The sequence below is a fragment of the Sycon ciliatum genome, chromosome 3 (genome assembly GCF_964019385.1).
Source record: "Sycon ciliatum chromosome 3, ocSycCili1.1, whole genome shotgun sequence".
Lineage (NCBI taxonomy): Eukaryota > Metazoa > Porifera > Calcarea > Leucosolenida > Sycettidae > Sycon > Sycon ciliatum.
The window spans coordinates 30,519,058-30,540,016 of NC_088645.1; the positions used below are offsets into that span (position 1 = coordinate 30,519,058).

The 20,959-nt window shown below is 47.2% G+C and overlaps 1 protein-coding gene across 1 annotated transcript in view; it reads right to left on the reverse strand.

Moving 5' to 3' along the window:
- Positions 1-1,213: 1,213 nt before the first annotated feature.
- The window catches only part of LOC135812995 (uncharacterized), a 58,151-nt gene continuing 38,405 nt past the window's right edge, over positions 1,214-20,959 (reverse strand). The window contains exons 2-4 of the mRNA XM_065326213.1: positions 4,655-4,711; positions 3,289-3,606; positions 1,214-1,287 (exon numbers count right to left, since the gene is read on the reverse strand). Of these exons, the coding sequence (XP_065182285.1) occupies positions 1,214-1,287; positions 3,289-3,606; positions 4,655-4,711 (449 nt within the window). The remainder of the gene's footprint in view (positions 1,288-3,288; positions 3,607-4,654; positions 4,712-20,959) is intronic.

Here is a 20,959-nt window from a genome sequence, read left to right on the forward strand (position 1 = left end):
CTTTGTGGTGTAGTAGTAGTTGTATCCGTAGTAAAGTCTATTACTAAATTTTGAATAGGGGAGTCCTTACAGGCACGGCCTTCTTCCAGGGAACCCTAGGTAAATCATTGTAAGGTGTAGTTCATGGTAATAAGACGATGAACACTGAGAAGTAACACACTGACGTACACCAGTAGTGGTACAAGGCATTTAAAAAATGTACAATGCACATCCATGATGCAGGACGTACAGGTACAATATAATGTACAATGCTGGAAAGTGAAATCCAGCCGGCGGGAAAGTACCAGTTCCGGACTGTACAACCCGAGCACTGTGAACAGTGCGGGGCTGTGCAGTGAACCGTGACTCTACTCTATTCGTGGGGGTTGGATTTCATTTCCCAGCACCCTGTTGTAAAACTCAACAGCTACATTGCACACAAAAGCATTCTTTAGGTCAATATCTTTAGATTTTGATCATCAAGACCACCCTGAACCTCTAGATTTTGTCTCCAATTCAGCAATCGAGTGACGGTCACTGTTGCTGGCAACCATCATTATTTTTATAATGAAGCTGAGTGGAGTGCCATTCAAGATTTAAAAATAACATGGACACAAAGTGATTCTGAATATATGTACACACCAACCTGCTTTGATAGTGACTGTCACAGTTGTAGATAGTTGCTGGGAAGCATGAACACATCTTTGGGTCACACTTTGTGGACGCGTAGGCGATGACCTTGTTGCAGTGCAGTCAAAACCTTGCGTGTACCTCGTTGTACAGGTTACATTGAAGGAATACGATGATGCATCAATGTCATTCAGTTGCGACACAATCCTTTTATCATAAAGCTTGAAGGTGAACGTGGAATGAACCATATTTGGAGGGTTCGTTGTCCGGATAACCGGCATTTCCAGCGCTGGTGTTGACCTCCATGATACATTGAGTTGAAAATTCCCAACAGACATGCAATGTATGCTTCGATTGGCATCTCTGGAAATCAGTTGCTGGGATGTGGGGAATGCTGAATGGACTTGTCGGGCTGTGCAAAGAAAAGGACACAATAATGGATAGAGTGAAGACTTGAAAAATAGAACCTGATCGGAATTTCAAAATTTAGGACTTGATGGAGAGTTGCAAAGTATTAGGAAATTAGGCCAGGTGCCTCGTACTGCTCTTTTTCTCTCCGAAACTCAACACTTGCTAATCAGATACGAAAGAAAGAAAGACCTCATCAGTCACACCGCCAGGACTCGAACCAGGGATCTTCGCGAGCAAGGTCCCTGGTTAGAGTTAGTCCCATATTAGCTGCAGTATGTGAAAGTGAAAAAACAAAAAAAACAAGCGCCCTACATCAGAGCATCCGGACACGAGTCCGTGTATGGATGATGCGGGGGAAAGCATATGGGGTGCAGTGACAGACGTACAGCCAGCACGCAACACAGAGTGAGCACAAACCATGAGGGGAAATGACGTATTATTCATGCCGAGATGCGAGTATAGGTCATGCACAAGTGCTACAAAACTAAGCTATTGTTCTGTCGAACATAAATACTCCAAGATAGTCGGAGACCAGGTTCTAGATGCGCTTATGAAAGAATATTCGGGACGAGAAAAAGTGGTCGGATCGATAAGGTTGTCGAAGACTCAAGTTTCACTGTGCGGTAATGTAGTGTTATTTTGTATCACACATGTGCAATAGTCAGGTGTACACACACACACACACATGTACAATAGTCAGGTGTACACACACACACATGTACAATAGTCAGGTGTACACACACAAATGTGCAATAGTCAGGTGTACACACACACACACATGTGCAATAGTCAGGTGTACACACACACACACATGTGTCACATCAAAATCGTTGTTTCTCTTCCAAACCTCCCTCTTATGGAACTGCCTCCCACCAAGACTAACTGCAGAACCATCCATTATTGTTTTCAAGAATGAGCTTCGCAAACTCACTTGCAAACATAGTGCTTTGCTCTCCGGTATGCCTACGCCATGTACATAACCCCCCCCCCCCCCCCCGTGTGCTCCCCAACGCATTCCCGCTGCACAACTTTTCACTACTTTCACTTTAGCTCATACGTGTACATGTACATCCTTCAAAGCGGTGAACCCCTTGACAGGCGACAAGCCTCTGGGTCATCCTAATAAAGATATTATTATTATTATAATAGTCAGGTGTACACACACACACATGTGCAATAGTCAGGTGTACACACACACACACACACACACACATGTACAATAGTCAGGTGTACACACACACACACACATGTACAATAGTCAGGTGCACACACACACACACATGTGCAATAGTCAGGTGTACACACACACATGTGCAATAGTCAGGTGTACACACACACACACATGTGCAATAGTCAGGTGTACACACACACACACACACACATGTGCAATAGTCAGGTGTACACACACACACACACACACATGTGCAATAGTCAGGTGTACACACACACACACACACACACACACACACACACACACACACACACACACACACACACACACACACACACATGTGTACATACACTATGCCTCCGACTCCCCCTCTTCAGTCCTTGCCACCACAGTTCGTTACTCCACCACGTCACTTGGCCAACCCTCTCATCCCGCAGGAAGCTCAAGCAGCTACTCTTTGCACACACCATCGCTGTCAAACGACCCCCGCCACACATCCAGCTTGCGACCTCAGGCTACATCACCGAGCCACCAAGCCGAGAATTGAGGCGTCATCGAGTCTTTGCCCGCCCCACCACCCACTCAACCCGCCTTCAACGTTCACCCTTGTACTTAGCATGCACTCAGTACAACCACCTGCCACTACACTGTTACTCCCTCCGAGAAATACATGCATTCAAAAGAGAAGTTACCCCGATCATAGTATCATCAATTTGCACATGCTCCAACCCCCGCTGCAGCCCAGCCTAGGTATAGCATTTTAATCAAGGTCTATCGCCTACCTGCCTTCGCAATGGATATACTTCCTTCCTCGTCTTTACTTAAATGAAGCACCTAAGCCACGGCTGCCACTAGCCACTGTTTCTCCCAGTTTATTGCACCCACTCTGATTGATAACACATAGTACTGTGTCTCTCTTATTGGCTACGGCCATCGTGAGAATAAAGATAATAATACATGTAATATTGCGAGTGAGACCCAAAGCTAATAAATCATTTCTCAATTTCATTCTCCTTTCTACTCCAGTAGCCATACTGTACAGTACACAGTCAGTAGGAGATTATTGCACAGAAAATAGGAAATGGTTTTAAACTTACCTACAATGTTGAGTTGATACGTTTGGGTTGAGTTGTTATCCACTGTTCTACAATGATACAGTCCAGTGTATGAAGTGTTCAGTATAGGATGTACTGTGCTGTTCACCAGTAGTATTCCAAACACTGCGAAGGACCCTAACTCAGCCAACACTAGACTACCATCAGTCTTCTCTAGTCGAATGAATGGTCCTGATCCACTGATCACAACACATGCAGGTAAGTAATCGGTAACTTTGGCTGTAGGTTGTCCATCACCAAATGTCACTCTGTATGGTGCTAATTGCCGTGTACCAGTAGCAGATAGACCGACAGTTTGACCTGCATGGGCATACACAGGGGTACAGTGTCACAATGCTAACTCAATACATCACTACCAGCAATGACAATGACCTGACAATACTATCATAATGCTAACTCAATACATCTCTACCAGCAATGACAATGACCTGACAATACTATCATAATGCTAACTCAATACATCACTACCAGCAATGACAATGACCTGACAATACTATCACAATGCTAACTCAATGCATCACTACCAGCAATGACAATGACCTGACAATACTATCATAATGTTAACTCAATACATCACTACCAGCAATGACAATGACCTGACAATACTATCACAATGTTAACTCAATACATCATTACCAGCAATGACAATGACCTGACAATACTATCATAATGCTAACTCAATGCATCACTACCAGCAATGACAATGACCTGACAATACTATCATAATGCTAACTCAATACATCACTACCGGCAATGACAATGACCTGACAATACTATCACAATGCTAACTCAATACATCACTACCAGCAATGACAATGACCTGACAATACTATCATAATGTTAACTCAATGCATCACTACCAGCAATGACAATGACCTGACAATACTATCATAATGCTAACTCAATACATCACTACCAGCAATGACAATGACCTGACAATACTATCATAATGCTAACTCAATACATCACTACCGGCAATGACAATGACCTGACAATACTATCACAGTGTTAACTCAATACATCACTACCAGCAATGACAATGACCTGACAATACTATCACAATGCTAACTCAATACATCACTACCGGCAATGACAATGACCTGACAATACTAGCACAATGCTAACTCAATACATCACTACCAGCAATGACAATGACCTGACAATACTAGCACAATGCAAACTCAATACATCACTACCAGCAATGACAATGACCTGACAATACTAGCACAGTGCTGCAGTTGCATTAGCCTTCACACAAACATCAGAGAAGCAAACAACATTGATATCTGACACACATGAAAATAATGACATTGCCAGAACCAAATTCATCCACCATAATAGATCTTACCATTGCAGCCTGTCAGCAACAGGGGACAGAAGAGAAGCAAGCAGCCAATCAGGACACCTTCACAGTGGGACACAAAAAGAGAAAATGAGAACAGAGATCTCATTTTTTTCGCAGCCGTGGTCGCAGCCATTTTCGCCAGCTGTAGTCGCAGCCATTTTCGCAGCCGTTGTCGCGAACATTTTTTCGCAGCCGTGCTAACAGTCATTTTCGCAGCCGTGGTCGCAGCCCTTTTTTCTCAGCCGTGGTCGCAGCCATTTTCGCAGCCGTGGTTGTAGCCATTTTCGCAGCCGTGGTTGAAGCCATTTTTTGCAGCCGTGGTCGCAGCCATTGTTTCGCAGCCGTCGTCGCAGCCATTTTCGCAGCCGTGGTCGCAGCCGCGGTCACAGCCTTTTTTTCGCAGCCGCCGTCGCAGTAATTTTCGCCGCCGTCGTCGCAGCTATTTTCGCATCCATGGTCGCAGCCATATTCGCAGCCATTTTTTCGCAGCCGTCGACGCAGCCATTTTCGCAGTCGTGGTCGCAGCCATATTACGCAGCCGTGGTCGCAGCCATTTTCACAGCCGTGGACGCAGCCATTTTTTCGAAGCCGTGGTCGCAGCCATTTTTCGCAGCCGTGGTCGCAGCTATTTTCGCAGCCGTGGTCACAGCCATTTTCGCAGCCATGGTCGCAGCCATTTTCGCAGCCGTCGTCTCAGCCATTTTGTCGCAGTCTGTGCCGCCTCCATTGTCGCAACTGGTTTCTGTTTAGCAGTTATCGTCGCAGTCTGTGCCGCCTCCGTTTTCCCAACCGTTTTCTGTGCCGCAGTCGTCGTCGCAGTCTGTGCCGCCTCCGATGTCACAACCGTTTTCTGTGTCGCAGTCCTCGTCGCAGTCTGTGCTGCCTAAGTTGTCACAACCGTTTTCTGTGTCGCAGTCGTCGTCGCAGTCTGTGCCCCCTCCGTTGGCACAACCGTTTTCTGTGTGGCATTCGTCGTGGCAGTCTGTGCCGCCTCCGTTGTCACAACCGCTTTCTGTGTCACAGTTGTCGTGGCAGTCTGTGCCGCCTCCGTTGTCACAACCGTTTTCTGTGTCGCAGTCGTCGTCGCAGTCTGTGCTGCCTCCGTTGTCACAACCGTTTTCTGTGTCACAGTCGTCGTCGCAGTCTGTGCCCCCTCCGTTGGCACAACCGTTTTCTGTGTCGCACTCGTCGTGGCAGTCTGTTCCGCCTCCGTTGTCACAACCGTTTTCTGTGTCGCAGTCGTCGTCGCAGTCTGTGCCGCCTCCGTTGTCACATTTGCTGCCTACATGTATGTCACAACCGCTGTTTGCAATGCAGACATTTTTTCCCAGCCGTCGTCGCAGCCATTTTCTAAGTCGTTGTCGCAGCCATTTTTTTCGAAGCCGTGGTCGCAGCCATTTTCGCCAGCTGTGGTCGCAGCCATTTTCGCCAGCTGTGGTCGCAGCCATTTTCGCAGCCGTTGTCGCGAACATTTTTTCGCAGCCGTGGTAGCAGTCATTTTCGCAGCCGTGGTCGCAGCCCTTTTTCTCAGCCGTGGTCGCAGCCATTTTGTCGCAGCCGTGGCCGCAGCCATTTTTTCAGCCGTGGTCGCAGCCATTTTTTGCAGCCGTGATCGCAGCCATTGTTTCGTAGCCGTGGTCGCAGCCATTTTCGCAGCCGTGTCGCAGCCATTTTCGTAGCCGTGGTCGCAGCCATTTTGTCGCAGCCGTGGTCGCAGCCCTTTTCGCAGCCGTGGTTGCAGCCGCGGTCGCAGCCATTTTTTCGCAACCGTCGTCGCAGTAATTTTCGCCGCCGTCGTCGCAGCTATTTTCGAATTCATGGTCGCAGCCATTTTCGCAGCCGTGTCGCAGCCATATTCGCAGCCGTGGTCTCAGCCATTTTTTCGCAGCCGTCGACGCAGCCATTTTCGCAGTCATGGTCGCAGCCATATTACGCAGCCGTGGTCGCAGCCATTTTCGCAGCCGTGGACGCAGCCATTTTTCCTAGCCGTGGTCGCAGCCTTTTTTCGAAGCCGTGGTCGCAGCCATTTTTTCGCAGCCGTGATCGCAGCTATTTTCGCAGCCGTGGTCACAGCCTTTTTCGCAGCTGTGGTCGCAGACATTTTCGCAACCGTGGTCGCAGCAATTTTGTCGCAGTCTGTGCCGCCTCCGTTGTCGCAACCGGTTTCTGTTTAGCAGTTATCGTCGCAGTCTGTGCCGCCTCCGTTTTCCCAACCGTTTTCTTTGTCGCAGTCGTCGTCGCAGTATGTGCCGCCTCCGTTGTCACAACCATTTTCTGTGTCGCAGTTGTTGTGGCAGGCTGTGCTGCCTCCGTTGTCACAACCGTTTTCTGTGTCGCAGTCGTCGTCGCAGTCTGTGCCCCCTCCGTTGTCACAACCGTTTTCTGTGTCGCAGTTGTCGTCGCAGTCTGTGCCCCCTCCGTTGGCACAACTGTTTTCTGTGTCGCAGTCGTCGTGGCAGTCTGTGCCGCCTCCGTTGTCACAACCTTTTCTGTGTCGCAGTCATCGTCGCAGTCTGTGCCGCCTCCGTTGTCACAACCGTTTTCTGTGTCGCGTCGTCGCAGTCTGTGCCGCCTCCGTTTTCACATTTGCTGCCTACATGTATGTCACAACCGCTGTTTTCAACGCAGACATTTTTTTGCAGCCTTCGTCGCAGCCATTTTCGCAGCCGTCGTCGCAGCCATTTTTTTCGCAGCCGTGGTCGCATCCATTTTTGCAGCCGTGGTCGCAGCCATTTTCGTCGGCTGTGGTCGCAGCCATTTTCGCAGCCGTTGTCGCTAACATTTTTTCGCAGCCGTGGTCGCAGTCATTTTCGCAGCCTAGGTCTCACGCCTTTTTTCGCAGCCGTGGTCGCAGCCATTTTCGCAGCCGTGGTCGTAGCCATTTTCGCAGCCGTGGTCGCAGCCATTTTTTTGCAGCCGTGGTCGCAGCCATTGTGTCGCAGCTGTCGTCGCAGCCATTTTGTTGCAGCCGTGGTCGCAGCCATTTTCGCAGCCGTGGTCGCAGCTATTTTTTTGAGCCGTGGTCGCAGTCATTTTCGCAGCCGTGGTCGCAGCTATTTTCGCAACCGTGGTAGCATCCATTTTTGCAGCCGTGGTCGCAGCCATTTTCGCAGCCGTGGTCGCAGCGATTTTTCGCAGCAGTGGTCGCGGCCATTTTCGCGGCCGTAGTCGCAGCCATTTTCGCAGCCGTGGTCGCAGCCATTTTCGCAGCCGTGGTCGCAGCTATTTTCGCGGCCGTGGTCGCAGCCATTTTCGCAGCCATGGTTGCATCTATTTTTGCAGCCGTTGTCGCAGCCATTTTCGCAGCCGTTGTCGCGGCCATGATCGATACGCAACTGCTGCCTGCGTCGCAGTCATTTTCACAGCCGTTATTTGTGCTCAGTTGTTGTCTGTGTCGCAACCGCTGCCTGTGTCACAGTAGTATTCGCAGCCTTTGTCGGCGTCTCGGTCATTGTCGCAATCGTTGCCTGCATCGCAGTCGCTGTTGCAGCAGTTGTCTGCGTCACAATCCTTGCCTGTGTCTCGGTCGGTGTCACATCTGTTCGACTATAACTCTAGATTGCCTTGGAATTTTGGGTTCAAATTTTCACAGTTCGTTTCTCACATCTTCCAGGTGTAGAAAACTAGCATTTTATGCGAAACTCGCGAATTTGGTTTTTCAATTGAAGTCCCTACTTGATGGAGTATTGTTCGTAGCTTGTTCGTATACGCTGTGGTGTGACTCCTTTGTAGACCCATAAATAATATGATTTTTAGGCCATTTCGAGATTCAAGGTTCAAGATTCCCTTCAGAAACTTTTTCAAGGGCTTTGCAATCGATCTACACCCCAAAGGGAACATACCTGCAACTTTTCAGCGAAATCGGAGAGATCCACTTGCACACATACTTTGGTATTCTCAGACATGCTCTCTTAAAGGGTAAGTATACCCTAATACAGTCGTCCCTCTCTAATCCGGCACTTTATAATCCAGCACCCTCGATAAACCAGCACAATTTTCAGTAGCCACAATGTCCTCTTCATGCACATTGCAGCAGTAAATCAGATTTGTTAATCCAGCACCCTCCCTAATCCAGCAGATTTTCGTGGCACAAATGGTGCCGGATTATAGAGGGACCACTGTATCAAATTTTCACCAATTGTAGTCTTCGGGGTGCTGAGTCGAATGATCTTGGTTCGAGGACGCTGACACGCTCCCTTTCTCCTTTATTCCCAATCAAACTCGCGCACTTCCACCGAAACAGGGTGACTGCGCCCTACTAGATAGGGATTTGTATGGAAAAAGTCACTAAAAACGCCGTTTCCTTCTCATAAAAGTACGGATGACCGCGATTGGTCCATAGGTTGTAGTCTTTTGGCCGCTGAGTCGACTGGTTTTGGTCCAAAAAGGCTGCGATGCAGCGTTCGGCCCTTATTCCCAATCGAACACAGTTGAGTAAGCTGTCACGAGCTCATGCGTACACCAGTTGCCTGGTCACCGTGCCTGCACTGGCTGCAGGCTACAATTTTCACATCAACGTTCAACTCAAAGGTTCAAAGCAGGGAGTTGTAAGAGGCTTTTGCGACTCCCTGGTTCAAAGGTTCAACTCGAGTGACATAAACGGGCCCAAATGTAAATGAGCACATGACCGCTTACTCAACCGTGTTCGATAGGGAATAAGGGCCGAACGCTGCATCGCAGCCTTTTCGAACCAAAACCAGTCGACTCAGCCGCCAAAAGACTACAACATACGGACCAATCGCGGTCATCCGCGCTTTTATAAGAACGAAACGGCGTTTTTAGTGACTTTTCCATACTAATCCCTATCTAGTAGGGCGCAGTCACCCAGTTTCGGTGGAAGTGCGCGAGTTTGATTGGGAATAAAGGAGGAAGGGAGCGTCTCAGCTTCCTCGGACAAAGACCATTCGACTCGGCACCCCGAAGACTACAACTGGTGAAAATTTGATTTTAGGGTATACTTCCCCTTTAAGTTTTTTTGGACCTTAGCGGATCCAAAGGATCCACTCAATCAATCAAGATCCGGATCCAACCAAACGAACATGCCCTAAGCGAGTTCCACGTTACGTCCAACCTCATACCTGCGCTGGGAAGCTGGCCTCTCCGCGACATCTACCCAGCAATTTCTAATCCAACACTACTCCCATCGCTGCAGAGCAAACTATACTGAGGAAAGGTTTCAAATTCAAAAAAATGCAGGCAAAACCTCAGTCAGTTTGGCATCAACTGGCGCACCGGGAAAATGTTGGGGTTGGAAGGAGAATCTTGTCATTTGGAGTGACAAGTGATCACCGCTACTTTTCCCTGTACACTTTGTTCTGCAGTGTAAGGAGCAGTTTTGGAGTAGAAATTGCTGACTAGACCAGCTTTCCAGAGCAGGTGTGAGTTTGAACGTATGTCAGCATGGTAGTGTAGAAGAAAACAAAAATTATACTTCAAGAAAAGCCAAACAGGATGATCGGGGACATTTCCTCAGTACCAGAAAATGTGTTCTTCTATCTGCCGATATATAGTCCGTACGAATTGCAGACGTAGCTTGCTGTTTTATCATCGCTTGTATATCGGCTGTTTTCGACATTGTTACTTGTTACGTCAGGGGTGCTGGCTCTAGTCTTCTTTGATGCTGGCGTGGCCAAGCGATGCTACTTCCCGGACCTCTTTTAAGGTGAGGAGGTAATGTTAGCTTGATTTAGTTTTGTTGATAGTTTATTTTGTGTACGCGCCTGTGGTGTGGTTTGGTTCTACACACATACACATACATTATGGGATTTTAGGTACGCCATTTTTCAGAGGTACGCCATTTTCAAGGGATTTTCACAGTCGCTTAACACCTGAAAAGGAAACTTAACTGCAACATTAGAGCGAAAGAGGAGAGATCAACTTGCACACTTGTTCTGGTTTTCTCAGACATGCAGTTTCGTAATAGTTGCACCTTCTGTGTTTAAAGTACTGCTTACCCAAGCAAAGTCCTAAACAGGCCATACCACTCCTTTGCCCTGTCAGCAAAACATAGCACAAATACAAAAGAACGTACTTTGATAGAACGTTATGTAGAACCAAAGCTTGCACACATACATACGTACACCTGACCACACACTACACACACTACACACACTCATGCATGCAGACACAAATATCCCAGGCCCGTCGCATCGACTTTGGAGGTGGGGCGGCCATAGAAGGTGGGAGGGGGGGGGGGGTGGCCTCCCCGGCAAACAAATTTCAACAATTGAAGCCTATTGCAAGAATTTCCGGGCATTTGGTGCCATTTCCGTGGAACTACAATGAACGACCTTTTGATTCGGCAACAATCCAAGAAGACACTACGATCGGGGACAAGAATTTCTTCTTTACTGTATCCTCCGCCGGGGAAATATTTCAAAAATTGAAGCCAATTGCAAGCATTTTCAGGCATTTGGTGCCATTTCAGTGTAACTGCAATGAATGACGTTTTCATTCTGCAACAAACCACGATTGGGGACAAGCATTCTTCATTATTTGCCACGGTTGCACTGAGCTGCGAATATCGCGCTCTGTTGCCGTGTGCTCCGAAAAAAAGGCGAAAAAGTGGGGTGGCTGTGACGGCCTTGTCACATCCATCCATGCACAGGCATGCATACACAGAAACGATTCTGCTCCATTCATTTCGCAACCGGAATCGGAACTGCACTTAACAAACACTGTCACGTGCATCAAACAAATGCACCCGAACCAAAACACGGCGGAAGGACTTTGGAATGTTGTCGGAATGTCACCGAACAAACGCAACCTCATTTTCTCTACAGAAAAATGGAACAGATTACCTATAGAGGTCCGCTCCAGCACAACGCTGGACGTTCAAAGCTGCAGTGGTACCCCTTACACTATTGGTCCCAGACTGTGCATGTTGTATTCCTTGTTCAATACCGGCAACAGTAGCTCATGCCATGTTTGACAATGGATCAATACTATTGATCTCCAGCTGACTATCACATTTTTTCTCTTTTTTATTCCCACTTCACTACCTTCTTATTGGGAAGAAATGCCCGTTGGGATTTGAAAAATACAACAAAGTCAAAAAAAGAATTAGCCTGGTATACACCACACGGCTGGTTGACGTGGCTTTTCTGGCCAGTGAATGCTATTTTCTCTCTCTCTCTTTCTCTCTCTCTCTCTCTCTCTCTCTCTCTCTCTCTCTCTCTCTCTCTCTCGCACACACACAGGCACACCACCCCCACCCCCACCACATACACACATCTATATGGTGCGAAATACGATTCAATTATTATTTACGCACATTGTCGTATATGGCTCTTGTCTTGTAGAATCCAGTGTCTGACGTCATGGTCTAGTCTATATGTGAGTATAGTAGGATGTGTGCCGTGTATTGTATGAGGTGCATGCAAGAGTGTGTATAGTCAGAGACTGACTTGCATTCGTAGTGCTAGCTTTGTCAGAGAGCGAGGGTGATCAGTGGTGCGTCCGTGGTCTGGTTGTCTTGGTCTGGGTCATGTGGTCTGTACGTATTCGTCCCTGGTTGGTCTTCGCATCATATCAGTGTGTACCCCCTTGAAGTTGAAGTACTCGACATGACTCCCAACCAGGGTACAAGCAACCCGGTGTTCTTCTTCCAAAACGGGTCCAAATACCCCCCCCCCCCCCCGCAACGGGTCACTGACCCCCGCTTGACCCGGCTCTGGAGCAGACACTACCGCGGACTATGGATGGAGTGCATGGAACATACAGTATACAGCACACAAGGCTGACAGCAGAGAGCCAGACCAGAACTAACAATTACCATTACAAGATCACGCATATAGCGTACAGCAATCAAAAGCAAAGCGCATTCATACATGCCATTCCTACCTGATGGTGGAGCTTGTCAACCAGATCCACATTCTTTGAATTCGCTGCCGACTATATCTTTGCTATTGTCGCTCTGTCTATCCTCTCACCTTTCTTCAACCCTCAAGTCTTCTGTAGAACTTCTTTCCAGTCGGTCTCTCTGCTCTTCTCTCTACGCTTCATCTCAACAACGTTTCTCTTCTCCATTTCTTCGTTCCTGTACTTCTCTAAACTTCTCTACTACCTGTATCTTTCATTAGTTAGTTCTCTTCGTTTGAATGATTTTCTTCAACATGATCATGATCATGACTTATGACTATGTAGTCGACTGTGTTTTGCACTTTGAGCTTGAGCTTGATTTTCTTTCCTGTCTTTTTTGCCGAATGTACAGTGCGCTAGTGCGCTGTCGACATGCCTATCATCCTGGTCATGTCGTGCACTACACACATCCACTCAGTCTGTCTGTCTACCATCATGGTCTACGTCTACAATCTAGTCGGTGCATGTGCGCACGTCACGTGCGCTGTGTGTGAATAATGCATGCAGCGCAGCTACTGTTGTAGACATGGAAATCCGGTCGCACGTCTAGCGGCCCCAGGGCGCTGGCCATGCAGCCGTGGACAAGCTGCACCCACATGCGCCGCATGCAGCGCTAGCGCGATCGTCGCAAGTGCACTGCACGCAGCGTTCTGTACGCGCGCTGAGGTCGCCGGCCCCGCGTCAATCGACTGGATTTCCATGTCAGCTACAGTACATTACATACATACATGTGATTATAGTCATCATGGTCATTGTAGCTATCTAGCCATGCGCTTTCTTTGCTGTTTCTGTGAGACGCGTGAGGGCGAAATGCTATGCCTCCATTTTCGTACATGATCTTGCCTCTTGGTGCGCGAAGCGCCGAGCCCATCTCCTGTCTTTTTTTTGTTCAGAGGTTTTCAGAATGGCTAGTACCAAGAGTAAATGCCCCTCCCCCCCCCCCCCACCGTGAAAAGTGCAACAAGTATTTGCTGCAGGTTGAACTGGCAAACAGCCACCGAGTCACCGACGCCCTATAAAACGGTATAGACCAGCGCCTCGCTAGCGTCTTCCCTCCCTCCTCTCCTCTCTCATTCTGCATCTCTCATGCGCGACCATCTAGCATCTACCCATTGTCCCTTTTCCTTTCTATTATTTTTATTAATCTGTTTTTCTTCTTGAACTCTGTTACTCTTTCACGAATGCTTGATATTTCTGTGAGTGGGAGATCCCCTGGACAGGCCTAGAGCCTCTGGGTGATCCTTTTAAAACTTCAATAAATTGGTGTTTGTGCTTGGTGGGAAGTATACCTACACATACTACATTCCATTTATCAATGGGGCAAGGCATTTTACATTCAGTTTTCATTTATATCCAGAGACCTTTTGTCAGTCTTCTTGTTCGTCCCTTTGAGAGTAGTCTCCATTTCCGTCTTGTCAAAAATATAATGTTAAACACCAAAAAAATGCAACCACCATTCATTACCTCTTTCTCCTTCCCTCCTTCTTATCAACCACCACACCACACCGCTGCGCTCTCCGGCTGACCTCAATGCTGCCACTTACCCCTCTTGATCCTTCCGTCCTCATAAAATAAAAATAAAATATACAGCCATGGGCTGGTGTGTGTGGGGGGCCGGGGTGGGGGGGGGGGGGGGGGGGGTGTATGTAGTCCTACTGCCCCAAGTTGAACAACAAAAATGTATGACATGTACCACCAAGAGTACATAACCCCCCAGAGTGTGCAACGCCTGATCCAGCTCTGCATAGGATCTTGGTCGAGCGGAATCGGATCTTTGCGTCATAATACCGTACACATCTGAGGGGAACCCGGGGAGTCGCGGGTACTCTTGGATCAAAAACAATGGTGCCCTGCCTCGAGACCGGCCTTGCGCTGGTGTGAAGTGTACGCATGACATCAGAAGATCCGATTCCGCCCGACCAAGACCATACACAGAGCTGGATCGGCGTTGCACACTCTGGGGGGTTATGTACTCTTGGTACCACGACTTGTTTTTTGCTGCTACATGTACATGTTGTGGAAGAAGAAGGACATACACTGGCATTGACACAGGGATATTCATGGCTTACAGCTTGCGCTTGCCTTGCCGTCTGCGTACATACATGTAGTGATGTAGGTTTAGCTGATCGATCCTCTTCAATTTTCCCCTCCATTTAGCTCAAATTTCCTAGTGCGGACGAAGGAGTGGTTTTCCGTACAAATACGGAAAATGCTGAAGGTTATCGTTTCCAAGAATTCGCTCGAATGGAGAGCCAAGGATAAATTTATAGAAAAGAAAAAAGACCAATGAACTACAAGTTACGCTATAATGTCCACTCGTGCTTGTCTGCGTTGCGCTCACCATCCCCTCCTGTTGTTTTTTTCTGTAACTTTGAACCTTCCAAGTTGGAAGGCTGTTGGAGTGCACATCCAAGATGTGCGAGAGCTGTTAGCCAGTTAGTTGTAGAACGCCAGCACCGTCGGTCAGTGTCGTGCAATGTTATCGCATGAGCTGATTCTTTAGTAACTGGTGGTGTTAGTGGACATTATAGCGTAGCTTGTAGTTCCTTGGTCCTTTTTTCTTTTCTATAAAGTTATCGTTTCCGTTCCCAAAGCGAACTCACGACGGCGGCTGAACACCGGGCAACCTGATATTGTGATAACCCCCTAGCGGCAGATGCAGCGCCTAACGGTGGGTGTGAGGGGATACCAAAAGTCTACAACCACTGCAGGCACAAGTGCTGATCCGCATGATGACTTGAACCAAGTATACTAGTACACTAGTAGTACGCAGTAGTACATGACGTCATTGTACTTCAATCATGCTCTTTAACCAACTCACTGTACATTGTACTTCAATCATGCTCTTTAACCAACTCACTACTCACTGTACAGTGCCTGTCTGATCAACATGATCAAAAGCAAAGCGCATACGTATTGTACTGTCGCGGACATGGAAATCCAGTCGATTGTCCGGGGCCGGCGCCCTCAGCGCGTACGTCGTCGTTGCATGCAGCGCACATGTTGATACGATGCGACCAGCAGCAGCGCGTAATAGTAATACCAGGGAGTCGTATAGACCCCCTGGTAATGCTGCATGCCATGGCGGCATGGCCGCTAGACGTGCGACCGGATTTCCATGTCCACGACAGTACAATGTCATGTACATGATGTACTATGGTGTGGAGCAGACTGCGAGTCTGTGAGTCTGTGACAGACCCGTCGACGACCACTGATATCATGTACATGTACATGTACATGCATGACGGGTAGTTTTACTGTTACAGCTACTTGACTTGTTGAGCAGAAGAGTCACCAGGTCACGTGGTCACGCTGACTGTTGACTACCACTACCAGTAGTAGTACTACAAAGTACTACAAGTACAACTCAATACAAGTGCTGAGAGTCACCAGGTCACGTGGTAACGCTGACTGATAACTACTAGTACTACTACAAGTAGTAGTAGTAGCGTCATTACTGACATTAGTTACAAGTACTACTACTACTACTACTGAGTACTTGAGAACGGTTTTATTGTGCACAACACCATGAAAGAAGAGTAGTAGTCACAGTAGTAGTAGTAGTAGTATTGACATACATGTATCCGCGACAAGCCGCTTATGTACAACGGCATGGGAGAGGATAGCAAAAAATGAAAATATATTGTTGGGGAAATCCACGCTATTATCGAATATTCAACAATGACGGGTGTGGGGTTATACCAAATTCCCATAATGTGGAAGTACGTTATTATTGTTGAAAGCACTAGGTGATCTGCACTCTACAATGTGACCTGTGCGATTATATCGTTAAATGATTGCCTGTTCCGAGCCACCAAACGAAGAGTACTACTAGTACTACTACTAGTACTAGTGCTGAAGTCACTAGGTGACCATGGTAACGCTGACTGATAACACGTACACTGAGTGTACAGATACTGAGGTTCGGTAGTTACCTCGTCAAGCGGTGACAAAACACAAAGTAGCGTCACCTGCGATTGTCGTGCTTCCAAGGGTCACGGAATCGCATTAGTTACATGTACATGTACATGTACATGTAAATCTTCGACTGGGGCTCGTGCAAGATCTCCAGGTCAACAAATAAACTCCTATAATATTATTATAGGAGTTTCTCCTTCGCTGGCAAGCCATCCTGTAGTGTTTTCCTGCTCAATGTTCACCAAACACCTGGGAGAAAAGAGTTCTGAGTTTCGCTTGCCGCTGGACAATTAAACGAGCCCCTACATGGCTACTGCCCCCCCCCCCCCCCCCCCCGCCTGCCTAACCCCCAAGTAATTAGTTGCAAGACGAACAAAGAAGTACTTGTAAGTTTTATGTTGCCGACGGGCCGAAATAAAAAAAACCCCAAAAAACCAAAATAAAACGTCGCCGTAGTGTAGCACCATGCAGCATTTTGGATGGTGCACCGGTGTACAACTGTGGCCCTATAAGTAGCGATCATTATGATCACATTCAAATACATTCTAGATCTACCGTCACTTTCTACGTGTACACGTACATGTATGAAAAAAATCGATATCATCGATTGATTCAATTCAGACTACAATGTATGTACATGTGTGTACTGGCAAAGGCATGTCTAAACGTGAATTTCCATGATAGAGTGGCGTGAACAGAGTAGCAGCAGTACGAGTAGTCGTGTATGATAAATCGTGGATGGCCACCACATGTATACGGGCTGTGGTTACTATCATGATTGTCATGTCAGCGAAGATTGACAGCTAGATGTACATGTAGGTACATGCACATGGCGTACGTACGCAGCTTTCCTAGGCTCAAGCAGTCAAGGCTAGCTGCTCTGCTGCTGGGCTTGTTCAGATTTCTGGATTTCATGCTGTCTTCTTCTGCGTAAACCTAGAAATAGTACTAGAATGTAGCTTGTCAAACATGGCTACAAGTCATGACAATCACCAAGCTAGTGAGTACAGCCGTGTACATATACATGTACATGTAGCTGTGCAAGACACCATTATGATGTGTACGTGTCATGTCATGACAGCTACTGCAGTCTGGTCTCTGTACTGTAGTATTGTAGTTTGTAGGCAGGATCTGGACTGCTCTTTCTCTACGGATGCAATGTGAACCACGTTCCTCTTTGCGCACCGATCTCATGTATGTAGTTCGGGAGCTGTGAGATGACTTTCTTCATCAGGCCAGGGTATGTCAATTCAGAGAGAGGACTTGAAACTAGGCACAGGGGAAGCTGGTGGCATCTAGAGGACGATTTGGAACTTGGCCGTTCCGAAGCTGGGCGCTAACGTCGATGCGCGGAGGTTCCCTATCTCGTTCCGTAATTAATTTCCTCAATTTTTGAGCCGTTCAGCGCTTGAAAATGGGAAAAATCATCAAACCCTGATGCACCAGTATCCACACGTTTTCACGCGAATGACTAAAGTTTGCAATTTTTTCAAGAGAACCACGGATTGAAATGTCACGTTACTCTGTCGACGAAATGTTTTGTTTGTTCAATTATGTCGTTGAGTTCTGAAGTACACTGTAACCATGGTAACATGGCTGGCAGTTAGTTTGAAGGAGGACAGGGCTGGTGTTGCTGAGATTTTCGTACATACATGACATGTACATGTAGGTGCTAAGTGACTTGCCATTTTGTCCCTGATGGTGACAGGCATGGCCCTTAGAAACCATTCCTCTCCATCGAGGGGACTCTGGATTGGTTTTACCAATAGCGTGTTGCAGATTGATCATGCACGTATTACTATTGCAGCTATGTGCAAAAGAGGAACGACAGTACTCAGGAGTGAGCAAAAAATACCCAAACATCTATCCAACATAGTTTGGTGCTAACACCACACTAACTAATATCTCAATTGAACTACTATCTATCGCTCTCCCTTACCTTGTCCTTGTACCAAGGTTGCAAATCTGGGATGATAGTAAATCCCGGCTTTCACGCCGTCCTGAACTTGCCCAGGCTGAAGGGGCAATGAGAATACCCCAGGAAGAAGTACGGCCAGGAATCAACTGCAGCAGAACTACATGTATATCCGAAAGCGGGATAATGTCTTCTTGCCAGAAAACACAGCGCCTACGCCTAGTGGACTAAATTCATAACGCAAAGTAGTGTCCCTTCTTTCTTGAGACGCAAACAGCACACAAGCGTTCACCAATGTCAATCATGATACAGAACAGGATGCCTGACTCATAATGATAACGTGGCGTAATGCACATGTAATCGTTCCCAGATCGAGATGTAGACCCATCAGCCGAACGTGGTGGATCCGTCCACAAGGTCAATGCAGCATGCATGTGTAGGAGAGCGGTACTGCTGTAATGCTGTACTGCTGTACTGTTAATGGATACAGCTAGCACAGACGTCCCGGGCAGTAGGGTCATCTTCAAGTACATGATTGTACAATGTAGTCTACGTATGAGCAAATCCATACTAGAACTAGCGATTGATAGCATGTACACTAAGTCTAAGGTCAAAGGCACTTGGGAATCTGAATTTCCATGCTACAGGGCAGTGAGCAGTAGTAGAAGTCGTGTTTCTAAAATCCTGGACAACGGACACATGATTCTAAACTGTTTGTGGTTGAGATCATGTCATGCCAGGGAGGATTGACAGCTAGCTCCATGCGCTTGCCACATGTGCACAGCTTTCCGATGCTCAAGGCTACCTGCTGTAGTCCCGTTGTTTTGACATCTTGGTTTCGTGTGGCTTCTTTCTTACTGAGAAGGCGATCCAGGTGTTACACATACGTTCTGGATATCTTGTCCTTCACGAGTGGAATGTTCATTCGGCTCCCGTTGTGTTTCAAGCAGGCGCTGTGCCTGAGAAAACATTATTTAGCTGAGGTAGGTATGCTCTTGACAGTCTAGCCTAGTGAACATCCGATGCCAGCCCGAAGTGTGAAAGTACCGAACCACAGGGCTAGTTCGTTCAAGATGAGCTGCAAATGTAGTACTACAGTCCATTCATCGGAATCTGGCCCGCTGGCTTTTGAAAGTCGGATTTGGGCCGAATTGAGGATCAAAAACCCACTTTAAATCTCAAAAATCTGGGTTTGGATCTGCTTCTCCATACATTTTCCCATGGCATACCTGTCCTAATTTTGTAAAAACTGGCTGAATTTCTATTTCCCTGTTCTTGGACTTTTCTGGCCTCAAATGTGGCTAGGAGTAATTGCACGAGTCATACAATGCAGGATGTACTGTTGTTTTCACGATATCTACAACTATGTGAGAGAGACACCAAAAAGTTAGGGTGCCAGTTTCCAATGAATGGACTGTGCAGTAGTCACGTATTTTAATCCCAAATCAAAGGAGTCGTTTGCGGAGGTGGACAACAAGGCACTGAGTGTGTATGGATGATACGTCCAGCGCTGAAGAGAACAGCAATTTCGCTAGGCTGTACAAACTGCGCTTGCAACTCAGAACCATTACTCATTAGCAGCATGTAGTTCGGGAGAAATGTGCGCGATACCTTATTTCACCAGGGTAGGCCACTTCAGAGAAAGGACTTGAAACTTCGCACAGAGGAAGCTGCTGGCATCTACATGCAGAGGACGATTTGGGAACTTGGCTGTGCCGAAGCTGTGCGCTAGCCTTGGTGCGTGGAGGTTTGTTCTGTCATCGGTCCCCTTTTCGTTCGGCTAATATCTTCATTTTGGAGCCACTCAGCGTTTGAAATTGTGAAAAATCAGCACGTTTCTCTGGCGCACAAGTAACCAGACGTTTTCATGCCAATGACTACAGTTTGCTAAATTTAAAAAGAAGAACACGAGGAAACAAGACGCGAAACGTAAAGCCATTCTGCCGACGAAAAGTTTTGTTTGTTGAGTTGTGTTGTTGAGTTCTGAAGTAACATAGCTGGTAGTTAGTTGGAGGAGGACAGGGCTGGTGTTCCTGAGATTGTCGTGCATACATATACATGTACATATACACTGTACAAATATTACACAGCAATGAATCAAACAAGTCTCATTCCGCTGGTACTCCGAGTTTCGTGTCTAAACACTTCATCAGACAGCATATGACCAAGACTAACAATCACTAGAATATTATACGAAGAAGGGGAGAAGGGGAGAAGGGGGCAAAGGTGATGGAGGTACATTTCAATAGCGCGGGGAAATGGGATGACAAAATCAGCGTGATTATAAGAGGAAAAACACACATGTACTTATACACGTAACTACTAAGTGACTTGGCATTTGACCCTGACTGTGACAGCATGCATGTCCCTTAGAAACGGTTCCTCTCCATCAAGGGGACTCTGGATTGTTTTCTACCAATAGCGGTTTAAAGATTGATCATCACTACAAACAATGTCATGCTAGTCAATGATCGGCCTCAGAGCGTGTGTGTAAGGTGGTAAGGTACACATCGTGGTGGCTGCCTGGCAATATCAGTACATAATATATTTGTTGAACGAAACACTCCATTATGCATGCACATGTACAGTACTGGCAACTGAAATCCGACCCCCTG